The sequence below is a fragment of the Rattus norvegicus genome, chromosome 18 (assembly GCF_036323735.1).
Source record: "Rattus norvegicus strain BN/NHsdMcwi chromosome 18, GRCr8, whole genome shotgun sequence".
NCBI classification, from domain to species: Eukaryota; Metazoa; Chordata; class Mammalia; order Rodentia; family Muridae; genus Rattus; species Rattus norvegicus.
In genome coordinates, this window is record NC_086036.1 from 16,681,564 (window position 1) to 16,700,508 (window position 18,945).

The following is an 18,945-nucleotide window of genomic DNA, read 5'->3' on the forward strand; positions in this document are numbered from 1 at the left end:
TGGAATCAGTACAACTGGCCCCAGCACTCCAAGATTGGCCGTTCCGATGATACACACAGGAAACATTTTCACAGGGCTATAAACAGTATACAGTGTTGGACTCTCAGCTGCAGGCTCTTAAAGTGCAGTTACTATCTCTGTTAGCATATGGCTGGTTAGGGATGAGACCATTGCAGTAATGTGGTCACTTAGCAGCTTGCAAGGTAGGGGGACCACCGAGTCAGAACAATGCCCAGAGAAACACAAAGACAACAGAATTGAGAAAAATGAAGTTATGGATTTGCTGGAAGCTTGTGGGGTGGACAGGAATCTCTAACAGGGCACAGAAGCCCAGCCTCTGTGGAAAACCTTCTGGAAGTACAGTGGGCACAGGAGTGTGAATAGGAAGTGTTAGGATACACTGCAGTCGAACATGAGGTGTGGCTCGAGAGCAGAGTGGCCAAGAGGTAGAGTCAGGGCTGCAGAGATCTCCTTGAAGGAGATCTCTTCTCCACCAGGCATCGGATGAGCATGTGAGCAGGTAACTGGGAGTGTCCTTCACCTGCCTCAGGAGTTACAGTCTGGCAGTCACCAGTTTACCCAGCCAAGTCCCTCAGTTGACTTCATGGTATACCTGCCTTGAGGTAAAAAGAGGCTTAGCTAGTGGTGTTTCATCCCTGTCAGAACTCACAGAAGGCTTTTCAGATACAGTCCTGCAATGCGGATGCATGCCACACTGTTCTGTGGTGGGTACTTGGCTCTGGCCTTTACGTGTATGGAATGTCCTGAGTAATAGAGAAAGGCCCTTCATGGTTCTGCAGTCTCTGGTGTGCGACCTCCACAAGTCCTTCCTCAGAAGAAGGTTCTGTTAGGAATTCAAGACAAAGTCAGTCTCCCTAGATCCCCTTTTCTTTTGTCCCGGCTTCCAGAGCCACTCAAAATAAATGGGTTCTACTTAGTTCTACCCAGGGTCTTCTCTAGTTGGAGGTGGCTATAACCAAATTGAGCCTAACACAGAATTTTCGATATCAGGCCACAATATCCAATGGGCTGTCCTGGGCTCTCCTCAACACCAGGCCCTTCCTAAATGCCTATTAGACATTAAAATATAGCTACATGAGTTGTCTTTGCCTACATACTGACCCCACATATCCAAACTGCCCACAGCAGTTACTCTAGATGACAGCTACTTCAGACCCTTATGTCTTGCAGCAGGAGACCATGGACCAAAGACAGCAGCTATCTGTTGCCTTCTTCCAAACTTCAAAGAACCTTTGCAGATCCATAGCACTAAGCCCATCTGAGGCTTCGCCCTGCTTTCCTGGCCTCGGGAATGCTCTGGGCTCCCAGTCCTCCTCCCATGGGTGTGGCAGGTCCTCTCACAGATTCTCTGTTGTTGATTTGACTGCTTCCCTTGCCTTCTGAGGGTGAGGCTGCCCATACACCCCTGGGTCTTTCCCTCTGGGCCCTGCTTCTCTCTCTGTCCTGACCTCTTTGGTCATCTCCTCTTTCAGACTTCTTTCTGTCTGTCTCCCCTTTACCCTCTCCCACTGCTGCTCATTTCCATCTAACCTTGGCCCCTAAACTCAGCCCAGTTCTACTTAGTTCTCGTTCTTTTCATGTCCCTCTCAGTGTCTTTCCTATTCTACTAAGTCTAGCCCACAAATGTATTTTTTTAATTTTTATTTTATATGCATTGGTGTTTTGCCTGCATGCATATCTGTGTAAGGGTATTATATTTTGGAGTTAGAGACAGTTGTGAGCTGACATGTGGTTGCTGAGAATTGAACCCTAGGTTCCTCTAGGAAAGTCAGTGGTCTTAACCGACAAGCCATTTCTCCAGTTCCCATCAAGTGTATTTCTTTTTTTCTGGACTAATTAACCCTCTGTATTACTTTAGAAAGCCTCAGATGGGGCTATTCAGGTCATTCCAAACTCTTTGCACTTCCTGGAATATTCATTTATGCTGTGTGTCAAGTAACTGTGCATGTGTGGCTTGCATTAACTCTCAGGATCTTATGCCTCTCCACCTCCATTCACACATGGGCCTTGAGGGTACTGTAGAGCTTGATCTATGGCATGAGACCACTTGCTGACATGGATTCACTTACATCCTGCACTTGTCTTTGTGTACTTTCTGTGCTCTCTTTACCTCTGTGCATTCAACACCTGAAACGGGGAGCGTTGGGCACAGGTGCTTCGTGAGCATTGGATGAATATGTAAATGATAGATGGATCCAATCATTGTTCTCATAAACTGAATTTTGGTGAAGAGAAGTCAGCTGTTCTTTGCTGGGTGAGGATAGCAGAGCCTCCGATGACAGGGGGAAGTTCCTTAGTATTTAGTAAAATATTAGCCCAAAGAACAAGGGGACCCTGAAAAGGTTTATGAGACTTCTACCCAGCTCATCTTGTACCAGGTTCCTTCACTTCGTGTTTGAATTTACAGTTCTCAAATATTCTCAGAACATTTCTTTCCAAACAAGGCAAGCAAAGGGGACTCTTGTATTGGGTTCACTTGGAGAGCAGTTTTATCACTAAATAAGTTGATGTGGACACAGTGTAAAACGCACATGGGAATCAATTCTAGGCCATAAATAAGTTTGTATTTCAAGATGTAAATTCGGTTTTGACGCTTGTTTCCTTCTGGAGGCACTTTGGGCTCCTGGCTCGGGCTGGTGTGCAATGGTTTCAGGCATTTGCTGTGCTCTCTCTCCCCCTGATTTTCAGGTTGACTTTGATCAACTTCAGGATAATTTGTGTCAGATGGAGAGACGATGCAAAGCTTCGTGGGACCACCTCAAGGCCATTGCAAAACATGAAATGAAACCAGTTTTAAAACAGCGGATGTCAGAGCTCTTAAAAGATTGTGCAGAGCGAATTATAATTTTAAAGATCGTCCATCGGAGAATAATTAACAGGTATGAGTGCTGAAGATCTTATAGTAAATGGAAGAATTTCCTACACAAGGATCAGAAGGCTAAATTACAAAAATGTTACTATGTATTCTAGGTACATAGTAGGTATTCCATTGGCACTGACATCTAGATATCTATGTGTGCAAAACAACGCCATTGAATCTTAATTGGAAGGAATCCTGGGGATAATTTAATGCAAAATTTCCTCTTGACCCAGGAATGGCAGTCATCTGGAAAGCTTCTACTCATCTGTGTGGCTGCTCCCCTTGTTAGAAAGGGGTAGCAAGTACTTTACCTACTGAGTGATGTCCCCAACTCCTCTTTCTTGGCCTTGATGGCAACTAGTGAGAAAAGGCAGGGGAGGGCATATAAAGTGCTGGGCAGGACAGCAATTTTGGAAATATAAATAGTATTTCTAGGTTGATGGATTACTTGTTAATCAGGACATTTGCTTAATTATAAATCCCATAACTCCATTTCATCCAGCTACATCTACATTTCAATTACATTATATTGCCTTTATATAGAAGAATTTAAAGATATCTTGTCACATTTCTTACTCAGGGTACACTATGCTTTGGACATAGTTATAAAAGAGGATGTGGGCTGCTTTGGCCCTTTATCCTTTTTACTCTGCAAGTGGTTACCAACTTTAAAACACATGAAAATAAACAATTTCTGTTTGGGCTGTTCTTAAAACTAGAGCAAATTCATTAAAGTCTTATAAAGTTGTTGTGCCTGCTTTTGGTAACCATTTCATGAAGATAGATTTAAAAAGCTTGTTTCATTGCTAAAGCTATTCCTTTCTTTTCTTTTTTTTTTTTTTTTCGGAGCTGGGGATTGAACCTAGGGCCTTGCGCTTGCTAGGCAAGGGCTCTACCGCTGAGCTAAATCCCCAACCCCTTGCTAAAGCTATTCCTTATGTTGCATTTTCTCGAATTGATCCATCCAAGGTGGTCACGTGGATGACGGTTGCTCCTGTGTGACCTGACCGCATTCATTCTTCACTATTGGTTCTGCCACTGGGGATGACCAGAATAGACTAGAAATTCTCTATAGCTACGGTCAGTACTGAAAGTCCCATGACTGACAGGTGGTATCTATGGTAGCAACCAAACTTTAGAGCCCTCGACTTTCAAATGAAGTCTTTAGTAGGAGCCTGGCTTATAGAACTGACTAAAGCAGGAGTTCGCTGTTAAACTGAGACTTACTGCTTTGCTTTGTGTCCTTAACACTGCCCAGACCTAACAGGGTAGTCTTTCACCACACATCTTGGGAAATAGACCAAAGAGGAGGAGGAGGAACACCTTAAATTAGGGCCTTATACCCTATAATCAGTAAAATCATTTTACCATGCAGGCCTACCTGTAAAGGTTCAGATCAGAAAGTTAAATTTGTTTGCACAACTGTTGCTTCAGGCAATCCTTGGCTTTCGAAACTTTTGTCCATCATAGAAAATCTTGTTTGCTGGCACCTGCACATTTTTTTCATCTTATCCTGCTGCCCTAACAGCCTTCAGTTGCATCATGGGCGATGCTTAAACTCAGTCATTCCCATGGGTTCATTGGTTAGCAGTTACTATGAAAGGCATGGAAGAGAAAGTAGAGGAGAGGTGGGGGAGGGGGAGCCTCTTTCTAGAGGGCCTGGTGAACCACAGCCAGGGTCTGTAGGTAGGAATACCCATGTAGATATGCATTCCCCTATGCAGATAGGCATAGGAGAAGGCAGAAGCTAGGCAAACACCCAGACTGGCACCCTACTTCTGAAGTCTCTTCCTCCTAATGGAACCCATCACCTCAGTAAATGGCACACCTGATTTAAAGGCTGGTAATGGAAAGGAGTGCAGATTCTTGTCTTGACTTGCACTTCTAGTAATGGGAGCTAGTCCCTCCATAGCTATGAGACCTGTCACCCAAAGGTTACAGTCAGCTAGTCTATTATCTTCCTCAAAGTCATAAGCTTTGCCTTTCTGAACAGATGTATTGAGTCTTTCTTTCAAATGCATATCTGAATATTTTTCTCAGGTACAAAGTCTATGTGCTTGTTCACTCCCTAGCTGGCAGCATATATACTTAAGTCATATTTTCAGCTTATACATTAGGTTTTTATGCCCTTGGATCTAAAACAGTGCTCTGATGGTAGAGAATGAGCTATTTTGAGTTTTATATAAGACTTTTATTTACATTAAAAAAGAGGAGTCAGAAAGGTCATTATTAAGGATGAGACAAAGTAGAGTTACTATCTGTGGAGAACAGGTTCCTGTGTTGGTTCTTGTATATGCACAACTCTTGGATAGTGATAGAAGACAGCATATGCAGGATAGTACACCATCCTATCCTTGTAATATCTATTTTACATCTGATAAGTAATGTCACTTGGCAGTAAGCACAGGCTGGAGTAGCACGGGTCAGCAGTGACAGGAAGATGCTGCTTTATGTAGGATGGCCTGGGAAAGCTCACTGGGGAGGTGATAATTTGAGAGAGATCTGTGGGATAAAGAACATTCCCATCATCACCATCACCATCATCATCCATGGACCAGCATATGAGCAAAGTGTTCCTGAGCATAGCAAATGGCTTGTACTAAATGCCTTGCCCATCCTATGGCTCTTGGCTCCTATGGCTTCTGTGTCCCTTTAGGATTTTCTACGGATCACAGAAAGGCCTTATTCCGTCCTGAATAATGACAATGATGGGTCCACAGTGGTTGGAGTCATGACAGATTGGCAGAGAGTGGAGCTAGCCATATGGTGCTTGTGTGCATATGTATGCAGTTTAGGGGTTCATCTGTAGGTGAACATTGCGCTCCTATTGTGATCCTGCTGTAACATTTGTGTAGGTGTTTTTGTATGTGCACACATTTACTTGTCTGACTTATGCACAAGAGGAAAACTGCTAGCCATGTGGGAAACGTCTTTCACTTTCTGAAGAGCTCTGCTAGGGGCTCTCCATAGCAGTTGACCCTCATCTGCTCCCTTCACTGCTGAAAGAGAACTGCAATTTCTCCCAGTCCTTGTGGATACTCTATGATGTCTTTGAGATAGCCATCGGCGGGCATGAGGCAACATAGCATGTTGTTTCAACCTTCATTTCCCTGTTGACTAACAATTTGAACATATTTTTATGTACTTCTTGGCTATTTGTCTTTTTATAAAATAAGAAATGTCTGTTTCTCAGCCTGGAGTCCTGAGGTGTCTCTGTATATCCTGGGTAGGGGCACCTTATCACTTATGCGATTTGCAGACACTTTCTCCCATTCTGCAGGTTGTGCTTCCACTATGGGTAATGTCCTTTGAAAAATGAAAGTTTTTAATTGTGGTGCAGTTCAGTTTATTTTTTTTACTGGTTGCTTATGTTTTTGGTATTATATCTAAAAATACATCTAATCCAAAGCAATAGAAATTTGTATCTTGTTTTCTTCTAAGGACTTTCTTTTTTGTTGTTTATTTTTCCTTTAGCATTTTTCAGCCCCCTTTCCTTTAAAAACAATTTACATGTTTTACTCTGTTATGTTTTACAAAAGGAAAGCAAAGTGTCCTTCACTGAAAACCAAATTGCATCCGTATCAAAACTGTACAAATCAAAGAGATCAAAGCCATGAGGTTTTGTCTATAAGTAATGGTGTTATTTATATAATACTCTTTGTTCTACCAAAAAAAAATGTTCCCTACTTTGCTTTCTTGTATGTAACCTTGTGTGCTTTACAAAACAAATGGAATCTAACAAGTTTGTTTGTGGTAGTGGCCGAGCTTGCCTCACTCTCAGTTTCCCTGCCTCAGCAAGCAGGAGTGACCAGATTCAGCTTGGCAGCTTTTAATTTATAAACACAGTAGCTGTAGGAACTCAACTTATTTGGCATGTCTTAGTTCAATTATTATTGTATATTTAATACCGCAAGAAAAATGTTTCAAAATTCTTAGAAGCACCTATTTAGAACCCATTTTTAAAGTATGTCATCTGTGCACATTCACAGTTACTCAAGAGCTAAGTGAGGGCTTTCAAACACCTCACTGTTCCCATACGGTTCTTATAGAATCTAGAAATTGCGCTGTGTCTTCCCTCAAGATATAACTTGATCATTTTTCTGGAAAGCTTGGCAAATCCATTTACAAACATAAAGGCAGTTAAGAAAGTAGTCTGAAACCATCCACCAGACTTAGCACCATGTCAACAGATGAGAATGTGAAATGAACTTGGCTTTTGTTTCATTTTTACCCAAGAAGATGCTTCAACTTAAGAAGCCTGGGAATGAGGCGTGCTCTCCTGCAGAAAGCCTAGCTCGGGGCTTTCTTATAGGAAAAACTCTGCACAAGTAAGTATGGCTCCTTAGCAGCAACGTCACTGTCATCCCTGTCTTTTGCGTGCAGATTTCACTCGTTTTTACTGTTCATGGGCCATCCCCCTTACGCGATTCGGGAGGTGAACATCAACAAGTTCTGCAGGATCATCAGCGAGTTTGCTCTGGAGTACCGCACGACCAGGGAAAGGGTTCTGCAGCAGAAGCAGAAACGAGCCAACCACAGAGAGAGAAATAAGACGAGAGGAAAGATGATCACTGACGTAAGTCTCAGCAACCCAGGTGCCAGAGTAAGAGAAATCATGAGGGCTGCACAATTTTGGAAGGAGGTGTCGTTTTCTCCTTCCTGTTTGTGAACAGCAATGCAAACGTCTCCTCGTTTACAAAGTGCTCTCAAAGCCCTCTTCCGCCATGTTGGTAGAAGTCTGTTGTGTAACACACAGGTACCGAGGCAGTGGAAATTAAGACAGGGAGCCTGGAGGCGGAGCCATGTTGGTGTTAGTTGGTACTGATAGGCGTTGACATTTGATGAGAAGTGGGATGGTGGTGCATAGCGGGTAACGCCACCTAGCATAGGAAGGCAGGTGTATTTGTTTGACATTAAATCAGGGTTTTCATTCTCCTAAAAATGTCAAGTCACTATATAATCAATCAGCCACTCAATTTGAGAAGGTGGATTGACAAACTGATGTTACTTCTCTAAGATGTAACCCGGTAGTCACATAATTTGAGTCACAGAGTATTGGGGTTGGAAGATATCTATCCCAGAGGACATTAATCCTCACAGAAGTTTCTCCACAGCACCTGGGGGTACCCTTGACACGTATCTCCCCATATGGCTGGCTCTCTAGCTTTCTCCTCATCCACAAGCCTACCTAGGCACCATATCACACATCCAGGGAAAGGACCGTGAAGCAGAAAAATGGGCAGGCTAACTGCAGATGTTATATAGACATGGTGTGTTCTGTAACTGGAGCTGGAAGGGACGTAGGAAAGAACTGCAGACTGACAAAGGTGCCCAGCACATAGTTTCTTTCCAGCGTGCCTTTGTGTAACATGAAAGTCAGACTGCTAACTCCTTCATTATTACCAGTACCATTTTGGAAAAAATGAAGACATTTTCGTAGAATTCCCCCTTTCAGGGAATCCTCCTTTCTTTACTTTCTTAAGTAGGCTTGGATGAAACAGGAATCGGAACCGTTAGGTCCTCTTTGGAACCTGTTGGAGAGAGCCTCAATGTGATTTTTTTTTCATTGTTTGTATTAGTGTCCATGAACTTTCCCCACTGGTACAAGAGCTTGTCGTCCTGGGCTTCCCAAGAAGGGGAGTGGAAGGAGTAAGGAGTTAAACAATCAGGACTGCCATCACTCTGGGGGCTTAAGCCTCTGCTGAACTCAAGTCAGGCAGATGTGACTGCAGAGGAAAGACATCAACGAAGACCTTATGGAGGCTGCCATCTGTGGCCAGGAGAGTGTTCACAGTGCAGGCGGAGAGGGAGTGTGTTTACTAAGAGTGAGCATTCCTGAGGCCTCTGACTTCCTGCAGATGCCCAGATGCTCTGACTAAAGATACTTTGTATTTAAAAGGCAGTTCTAAGAGGAGCCATAGACTCTCTGTCCCCTATGCTCCTCTTCTTCCCAAACCTCTTGCTTCCTTGGTTGCTTCTTGACTGTCTCCCAGAAGGAGCCTGTTCTGCAGCCCTTCACAACTCTGAATATTGGTGCTATCAGCCAGGCTATTCCATCCTTGAAAATCTGGTTCCCTTGAATCTTCAGCTTTCTGTGGTATTCAGAAAGCAAATTGGAGCCACTTGGACAAACTCTGACCTACATTTCGTTCCAAAGTGTTATTTTTAAAAGTCTTAAAAAGGAATCATTTATTTCTGTGAAAATTAGACATATTGTAAGGCAAACAACACAAGTCCAATATGCTTATAGTTAGGAAAACACATTAAAATTTCTTGCCAAATTCCTGCAATTTTTTTTAACAGAGCCTCCTACGTTTTAAATTTGTCCTTCTTCAAGAACATTTGGCTCTGGAGAGGTAGACGTTTCTAGAGTGTGATTCAAAAGTATTTAAATTTCTATTAAAATCTGGACAGTACAGATTTCTTCAAAGTTAACTTTCAAACTAGTCCACTTTAGCAGAGATCAAGGTAGTATTTGTGTGGAAAGCCTGCCACCTTCTGGAATATTAGAATATTGTTCCTATAGCCAGACAACCTTTACTTTTCCCAACTCTAAGAAAGGGCTTGCTGTGTGCCCAGCACTAGGGTGCGAGGGCAGACGTGAGAACAGTGAGAGGCAAGGTCATAACCCAGGGATGACACAATCTGATTAGAAAATGATAGTCACAGCTGAAACTGAAGCCACACAGTAGACTCAGAGTTGGGGAGCCCTGAACATTGGAGTTAGAAAGGAGAATTTTTAGAGAATTCTGTAGAGAGTCAGTTTTATTGTAGACACAAAATAAATAGATTTGTATGGTAGCAGTGTACAATAAGTGTGCGGGAACTCTGGGAGACTGCCTTGTCTGATCTGCTGCCCTCCCCGACCTTCCAAGCTTGCAGTGGCCCCTTTCCCACAGCCCAGAGGTCCGTCCATGAGTGATCCAGTGTGGGACTCCTTCTTCACCTTTCTGTCCTAACCTGCTTCCAGATCAGGGGTGACTGTTTGAGGGGAACCTGCAGGTGTCCAGGCAAGGAAGCGAACCGCAAAGAGACGAGAATGAAAATGGTTAAGATCGACTCTGTCAACCTGGGTCACAAATTTGGGGAGTCTGATATTAAGCAGTTTATTCCTAACACACTTAAGCCCAGTGTAACTTGGAAAAGTTTCCTGGTGTAGTACAATCTCACACTGCACAAGGAAGTGTAATTATGTGTACGCCCCATTTCCTCCGAGAAGATAGCTTCTAGAGATAAGCTTAAGGGCCTAAGAAGATTCTGGCCTGGTGTCAGTCATACAGACAATTTAGAGGCCATTTGGGCTATTAGCAACCTTTGCTCCTGGCTGTAAGAGCTTGGGGAACCCTGGCTATAGGGGTCATGTAGATTACTAGTCACCTCCAGTCTTGGTTGTAGGAGCTGGCCTGGCCCAGTAGATAACACAGATCACTGGGCTATTGATCACTCCCAATTCCCAGCTTTCTGGATGGAAAAGCAGGTTTTTTTTTTTTTTTTTTTTTAAAAATCTCTCCCATCAGAAAGAAAATCCTGTGTGCTTAATATCCCTGGTTTCTCTGGTTTCTCTGTGGGTACAGAGACCTCTCTGCTGTGCTTCCAGTCCTAATCCAAATGGTCTCTGGGACTCAGCTTGTCAAGTCATAGGACTCCATTGCAGAGGGAAGAAGGACCCTAGGATGGGATCGTTCACCGTTTAGCCCTGACTTCTTCTATAGGAAAGGGACTGATGACCTTTCGAGGGCTTGAAAACACAGCATCTTACATATGTGCATATGCCTGATAAAAAATGCCAACCATCCTGACTAAACCAATAATTCACTCAGTAAGAAGGATGCTAGAGAGGACTTGTTATCTTACAGTCTAAAACTATACTCAGTTCTCAAAAATTCATGCCTGGTTTGTTGGCCTGGCCTCTGGCCTCTGTGGAAATACTTACATTAAAAAGTATGTTGGGTTTAAATCAAGATACTGGCATGATTTTTCATGCTCCCTTTGTATTTATGAGAGGGTCTTTGAAGCACATCTACTGATAAAGTAATTGTAGCACAGTGTCTGTGACTTCTGGTGACTCCCTCGAGGAATGAATAACAACATTCTGTATCTAAGGAGATTGTAGTATAATATGTTGTGCTTGGGAATTTTTTCATGTGTCCTGTATGACCTGTGTAGAAGGCTCCACAGGCTGGGCAGTGAACGACCTAGATCTTGGGATAAAGAGAGGAGGCCTCTGATAGGCATAGCCAGGTAAACAAAGGCCGGTCTACTTACCAAGGCCTTAGAAGCCAGTAGGTAATGGTGGGCCAAGCACACAGAGCCAGCTGCACGAAGAGTACAGAAGCTTAGGAGTGTTCACGGAGGCTGATTACTGACCTTATGGGTTTCCTCGGGAAGTTGACCTGAAGCCCTTCAAATACCTCCTGCCTCCTATCAGTGTGATCTTGGAGCACTGAGAAAGCACCCAGTAAGTATAGAGAGAGAGCCTGGCACCTTCTGACTTACATCAGTGTGCCCTGCTGTTAGCGCCTACTTTCTGTTCTTTGGGTGTGGTCTGTCAGTGAGATTATCTCATCTATGCTGATGTTTGTACCTTCTAAGAATCCTTCTGTCTTCTCTATCTTGTCCTGCCCTGTCCTTTCTGGTAGACTGATGACGAGGATGACACTGAGGTATGACAGTTCACGAGTGTGAAGAATACCACATTTGCCCTTCCCCTGTGTGCTGTAGAGTAACCTAACACAGTCGGCATGAAGTGTTAGCACCGTTTGGAAAACTGCATGGACATCCTCTGATTGGTTTTCATGTGATCTCTAACCATCTGATCAGCTCTTGTCATTGCTGTTAGTACCAGAAACTGAGGCACTCACTAACTACATCTTTCGATGTCCCCGGACCACAACTAATCAGTATTCTGTCACTAGGATCAAGAGAGGCTGGATAAGTGGGCCAGTTTCCCTACCAGACCCCTTCTGTGCTTTTTACAACCCAAGCTGAGCACAGAGCTGCATGTCTGTAATCCTAGAACCCGAGAGACTGAGGCAAGAGAATTATGAGTTTCTGACCAGGGGCATAACAAGGACCAAAAAAGCCCAAACATATAAAGGGCAAAACAAAATAGAATCAGGCTGGGGGTGGAGCTCAGTATTGCAGCCCTTGCTTACACAAAGCTCCGGGTTTGATCCATGGCATCCAAAACAAAAATAAAAACAAAACAGGGTGAATATACAGAGATCCCAGAGTCAAGGAGAAAGGCGAGCAGTGGGAGTTGCCCTGGACACTGAGGCAGGAGAAGCACAGGCAGAGTAAGTCACAGATTTGTCACAGGTCTGTAGCACTGGCTGAGAAGCAAGAACTTGGAGCTGATCTTGGTCCAAGCTCATCCTCTTGTTCTTAATCCAGACGTGCGCATCCAGGGCTCTGTATAGAGTTCTGGACCTCTTAAAACATATATGCCCTGCAGTTTTGAGAAAATCAACCTGTGTTTATAATCCTTGATACAGCAAGCATCTTAACAAAAGTAAACATAGAATGGCAGGATTCAGTTTCAGTTTGAATTTATCTGGCATGTTCTGTTCTGGGACCTGAAGCTCAACACATTTGTGACCTCTGGCAAGCCACGATTCTTGGAGAGTCCCTTTTCTTTTTCCATAAAAGGGAGATGAGGTTAAGTCTACAAGAATCCTCAGAAGTAGCACAGAAAACGAAGCTCAAGACAGTTGGTGTGCAAGACAAATATCAGGACGCAGCAGTGTTCTGTTTGATGTTTAATCTCCCAGGGATTAATGTCAGTCTGTCCGAGGTGGCATCCACTCCAGGGCAGGATGGAGAGCAGCGAAGGTCCTTCTAGGGCCTCTCTTTCTGGTGTTAGATCTTCTTGCAGAGAGATCTGTGCCCTTGCTGGCGTTCTCCATGTCTGACAGGACTCCACGATATACTGAACGCACACAAACAAAGAGAAAGCAGGGGGGAGAGTGTTTCCCTTGAGTGGACAGTTTCTAAGCTTGGTGGCCTCTTTGACAAGCGCCCCCCCACATTCTAACCTCGCTTTGGTCTGGCAGTCTGGCAAGTTCTCGGGCAGCTCTCCAGCAGCACCGAGCCAGCCCCAGGGTCTGAGCTATGCTGAGGATGCAGCGGAACATGAGAACATGAAGGCTGTGCTGAAAACCTCGTCTCCTGCTCTGGAGGATGCCACCCCCATGCTTGGTGTCCGCACTCGCAGCCGGGCAAGCCGAGGTACCTTATGGTGGCAATATGGGGGTGGGTATTCTCAGGGTGGACCACCCCAGAGAAATGGTCTCCATCGTAGTGTGTGGGTTATGGAAACATGGCTGATAATCTACAGGAAAGTAGACACTAGCGGCATAGCCCTCAGTCATCAACATACTGGGATGTATACTCAAGGACTTGAAATGACCATTGCAAGTACTTTTCTTTTAAAAAAACAACTAAATGAAAATGCTTACAAGTAGCTTAATAAAAGTGGATGGCTTTGCAGATAGCTTGAATGTATAAGAAGAGTCAAATGGGTTTCATGAAGCCACATTAAAATAAAACACCTGAAGTAAGGAGCATAGTGGACAGGTTTAATAGCAGATTTTTGTCTGAAAAGGAGAAAATTTATTGAATTCAAAGACAATATATTTGAAACACGCAAAGTGAATTATGCTGAGAAAAACAGAACAGATACATATATACCGTGAAATAATGATCTTTTCCCACGTGTCTACAAAATGAGTGGATGGGCCAGAGAGATGGTTCAGCTGTTAAGGTCACTGGCTAGCCTTCTAGAAGACCTGAGTTCAGTTCCCAGCACCCACATGGCAGCTCACAGATAATCTCTTAACTCCATTCTCAGGGGAATCCATGCCCACTTTTGGCTTCAGACACCAGGAACACACACCATACATACACACACATACATACAAAACACCTCCACACATAAAAGAAATAAGTAGACTAATTACGGAAAGAACCATTTCATAGGCATATTGCTGAAAACCACACGTAAAGATAACTTTATTACAGAGAAAAGACACTACTTACCTATAGGCAGACTGTAGAAATGATGGTTCATTTTTCAACAGCAACTGTGGAAGGTTTGAGCAAAACAAACATAGAGGCACATTGACATCTTTCAATGCCAGAGAAATGTCTCCTCTAGCTCTTTATTCCCATGATCCTTCAGAGTGAAAACAAACATTTTCTCTGTATTAACGCCACACCTCCAATGACATGACTCATCCCCTGTAGACTGTTTAAGGTTACATTTCTAAAAGGGAAACAAGTGTCTGTTTGCTTTCAAACAATTGCACAGTTTGAGAAATGAAGATAAACTGATACCGTGCGTTCTGGCCTAGAATGCTGTATCTCTCCTCTATGTCTAAATGTCTTGGAATAGCCCAGTGAATCTCCTGGGCCATTGGGTACATGAGGGGCCAGGACTGTCTTTTCTCAATGTCTGCATGGAAGTGCAGAGGTTCTAAGATCATGTGTATAAGCAGGGAGAATGAGAATAAGTGGTGGCCAGATAGCAAGGAGAAGTGACCAAGGAAAGAGGAGGTACAAACAAGAAATCAATTCCACAGCAAGGTCACAAGGAGATAATGTCACCACAGAACAGCCCGATAACGCTGGACCAATGGCTCTAGGTAACCTCTAGGTTTCTCTTAACTGCTACATCGAAAACAGATCACTGGGAATGTGTTGATGGGAGATGGTTTGTAAGAATCAGAGGGCAGGGTCACTTAATACCTGCATTCCCATATATATCAGGAGCAATTGGAATTGGTGGAGTCCCATGTGGTTAGGTAAGGTTAATTTAAATTTTAAGATAAGACACAGAATTTTAAATCAGCAGCTGAAAGAGAACCAGGAGACAGCTGCATGATAGTTTTGCTGTTGGTGTCTCTACTCTGAGGACAGCCATTAAGAACGCTAAGCAAAAGTAGACTTTAAAAACTGTGTCTGCCTCCTTGGGAGTGACCTCAGCTGAAATGCCCAACAGTGGGGAAATGGAACCTGAAGAGACCACCTCCAGTAGACAGGTCCCCTCAGTAGAGAGATGGGGTCACCAGCCCGCCTTCAAAGTTTTTGATCCAGAATTGTTCCTGCCTAAAAGAAATTCAGGGACAAAAACTGGAGCAGAGACTGAAGAAAAGGCCATCCAGTGACTGGCCCAACTTGGGATTCATCCCATGGGTGGGAACTAAACCCTGACACTATTACTGATGCTATGTTGTGCTTGCAGATAAAAACATTTAAAATGAGGCAAGTTAGCATTTCTTTGGTTTTCACTAAGCCTTACTTAGGTACGATATCAGAGGCTATGAATTAGAGAACTCTCTCCTATAGCTTGTAGAACTGTACATCTAATGTAAAATGAGGTTTAAGCTATAGAGATGAATGGTTTGGGATACCCCTGGTATCTTCCCTTCTGAAGAAACTCATCGTCATCCAAGAGTTTTCACAAGGATGTTAATCTGCCACAAAGGCCACAGTCCTGGATCTTAAATCACTATTGCTTTCTAACAGATGTTGCTTGGAAACTCACACTTTCTTCTTGTCTGTAGGCAGAAGCTACCTATAGGGAGATTTGGATGGTCTTAGCATGTAGTTATTTACAAAACACACATTTTCTTATGAAGGAACAGACCAGCGTTTCAGAGACAAACTATGTCAAGATCTCTGCTAGTGATTGAAGAAGGCAATTTGTTTCTCAGAGGGAATCCCAACATAAAGTGTGTATCACCAACCTGCTTGGTTTCTGTCACACTGATCCTCCGCAGGGTATGGCTTAGGTCATGTGCCCTCAGGTAATCATAGGACCTGCAAGTGGTAATGTCTTACACAGGAGAGAGGGAGAGAATCAGATAACAAAGAGAACATAGGAACACAGCTGTGTTGTAGGAAAACCAAAATTAATGGCCCAATGTAGGCTTCCACAGCACCAGCAGGACAGACACAGGTGGGAACAGGCCATCAATGTAGGCATGTCACTAACTCTGAAGCTGTCCCCGATCTTTGCTGGAATCTACTTCTGATGGATGTCAGCTACAAAGAAAAACAGTAACATCGTACTTCTTTCCTCTTTTCTCTGATCACATGGCGTTCTCTGGTTGTCTAATTTTTCAGGATCCACTAGTTCATGGACTATGGGAACTGAGGAGTCACCTAGTGTCCCTGATGATGCAGCTGATGAGATCATGGACCGCATCGTCAAATCAGCCACCCAAGTGCCCAGCCAGCGAGTGGTGCCACGGGAGAGAAAGCGTTCCAGAGCCAACCGCAAATCTCGTGAGTACATTTCAGGAGGGTGGGGCTGTTTTGTTTTCTTTCAATTTGACCTGGAAGGCCAGAAACTCAGAAGGAAGCTCCCATCACTGCCCCGTGGCTCCTTAAGAGTACCACCTGCCTTCTTAGCAAGAAGAAGGTCCTATTAGTATCTACCATTAAGGAGGGAAGGGTGGCAGCCATACTTGTCAAATGTTCTTTCTGTGTGTGCCCTATCCTCTATAAGTAATACTCTAGTGAGGTCTCAAAGGCCATTGAAAGCCTCTAGTACGTGGAGGTAAGACTTACTACCAAGTACTGCGCCAGATGGTTTGCTAGAGGCTGTATTTTTGCTTTTCACCCAGCACCAGAGGCTACTTGCTGGGGTAAAGGCTGGCTTCTCCCAGGGGTTACCATAGTCTCTGGAAGGTTAATGATTAAAAAAAAAAAAAAACCTAGGGCTAGCAAGAGGTCAAGCCAAAGGCTGACCATTTAACATTCTAGGCTTATCAGGATTTCCCTTTTCCTTCCAAACAGCATTTGACGACATCCAAGTAACTGGTTAGTCCTTTGAGTCTGAACCTGCTGCCCATTCTTGCCCATCTATCTGTACTGCCCTTAGCATCTGTCATTATTAGCTGTGGCCCAAGGGGGGGGGTTTAGGCTCTTTTTCCAGCTTGGCCTGCTGCTGGGTCATTTATGGGGCAACTTGAGTATCCACTGGCTTTGGCTCTGAGAATAAGGGATGTCAAAGAGGAAAAGGGATCCCCAGATAAAAGCAGGCTGGCAGAGAACTTAGTGGGAATGCAAATACAGGATACTCCCAGTTTATCTTGCTCATGAGATTCACACAGGGGTGACTAGGGTATGGCACGAAAGGGTTAGCCTTATGTTTCTGCTTATTTCAATACTGTGCCTTTTTTTTTTAAGGACAAAGAAAGCCAAACCAAATTCCTTCAGTCAATCAGACCTTGCTTTTTTTTTTTTTTTTAATGTGATCTACTTTAACATCTGATGGGAATTCTTTCCCAGAAAGGAAAATAACACTGGGGGCAGGGTGAATGATATAATTCTGCTGAAGATGAACGGGCTAAGAGTTAGCTTCTGGGGAGCACCTAGGTGAAGATGTTGCTGCTGTCCTTGGCGCTCATGTTGGGTATCAAGGCTCTGGAGTTGGGGATCTCAGCTTTGGGTATACATTAGCATGTTCTGCCAAGATTTAAAATTGTAGATGTCTTTGTTCAAGCAAGAATCTAAATCAACCAGTGAGTTCAGAACCTCAGGGCCTCTCAGTTACTGTCTCTTAGAGAATTAGCTAGTGCTGGCTGGCCTAACAGTCACTAAGTAGATAAAGCTATCTTTGAATTCATAGCTATCCTCCAGTCTCTGCTTCCTGAGTGCTGGGTTAAGTGCATGCGTCATCGATCCTGGCTTCTCTAGGTTCTAAAGAAAGACTATCATCGTGTGTCCCGCCATTTTTACATCTTCAAGGATTCACTTGGTTTATGGTTTCCCACCCCATAGGAAGGCGTTTACATTTAGTTTTGTTGATAGTTTGCTCTTTCCCCAGTGAGGCTGTGACTTCTGCTCCTGTCGAGACCCCGGACAGAGACTAGTTCCTCAAAATTGCCCTAGTTTGCTCTTTGGCATATATTCGGGAAGTTGCTGATTATCCCAAACACTGTCCTAAAGGTCCTTAGTCAAGTTGAGGCTGACACCCACATTACTCATACTCTTCCTGGCCACCAACCCTTGCCATGGGCTCTGCCAACCACTTGACCTCAGAGGGCCCCAGGTCCTTAGGTCCGTTCGTACCTTTGTTTTCCCTCCCATAGCCTTGCAGTTGGAGCTTGCTGACCCCCTCTCCTGCTTATCTTCCTTCCTTGTTCCCTCAGAGCCAGGCTTCCCATTTTGTCTCCTCTCTGTTACATTCCACTCCAGGAAGATGAGTGTTCCACATACCACCCACAGTCTCTGCAGTCTGCACCCATTTCTCAGAAACCCTGTGAGGACATCCCTCTTCTGCTTGCGATCTCAAGTTCTCTCCCAGGGTACATCATTCAATGAGAGCAGAGTATCCCTGGGCTCCCCTGGGTTCTTGGGAAGAAGGGTACTGATAACACTGAGACCATGTGTCTTCTTGCTAACACTTCCCGTCTTTTCTTGTCTCTCTGGCTACGACCCGTGGGGACTACTGCAGTGCGAAGGACCTTGAAGAGTGGCCTGACTCCAGAAGAAGCAAGAGCCTTGGGCCTGGTTGGCACATCTGAACTGCAACTGTGACTTTTGTAGGCCCTCAGAAGTGTGCAGAGCAGAGGACCAGCTCTGGCTAGCACCACCCCTTTCAGAAGGGGCAGGGAGACTTGACCCGAGTATCTGATGGTTAGAACTGAGTGTTCATTCTGGGTACCACACTGCTTGTGCCACTGCTGCGCATTGACATGGATCTCCAGAAATCTCCTGCATGTATTTTATCTAAAGTCAACTGTGTTTCTCTTGTTTCCTTGATACCCGGTTTATTAGCCCCATGTGTGACACCTTTTCTAGGAAGCAACGATCCTTGTAAGGAACACATCACTTCTGTCACAGTTGTTAAGGTAACACGGAGCAATGTGATTAGACTCAGAGACTGGGTCTCCACAACAACAAAACGTCCAGATATAAATGCCAATGTTGTACACAAATGCAAGCACAGATTGTTTACCAATTGTGGATTTTAGATGTACTAAATGTTTATATAAAACTCATCAATGTACACCATGTTTCAATGACTAAATAAATAGAGATTAATGTCATCATAA

At 44.0% G+C, this 18,945-nt stretch overlaps 1 protein-coding gene across 7 annotated transcripts in view; it reads left to right on the plus strand.

Moving 5' to 3' along the window:
* Nucleotides 1-18,945, plus strand: part of Fhod3 (formin homology 2 domain containing 3) — a 432,679-nt gene extending 413,734 nt beyond the window's left edge. For 4 of the 7 annotated variants that reach the window (NM_001415719.1, NM_001415718.1, NM_001271332.3 and 1 more), the window contains 5 exons: nucleotides 2,710-2,900; nucleotides 7,265-7,457; nucleotides 12,934-13,108; nucleotides 16,007-16,168; nucleotides 18,345-18,945. In NM_001415719.1, coding sequence (NP_001402648.1) covers nucleotides 2,710-2,900; nucleotides 7,265-7,457; nucleotides 12,934-13,108; nucleotides 16,007-16,168; nucleotides 18,345-18,427 — 804 coding nt within the window. In that variant the 3' untranslated portion in view covers nucleotides 18,428-18,945. Of the gene's footprint in view, nucleotides 1-2,709; nucleotides 2,901-7,264; nucleotides 7,458-11,520; nucleotides 11,545-12,933; nucleotides 13,109-16,006; nucleotides 16,169-18,344 lie in introns of all 7 variants that reach the window. The other 3 variants (XM_017600804.3, XM_017600806.3, NM_001415720.1) reach the window with 1 other exon arrangement.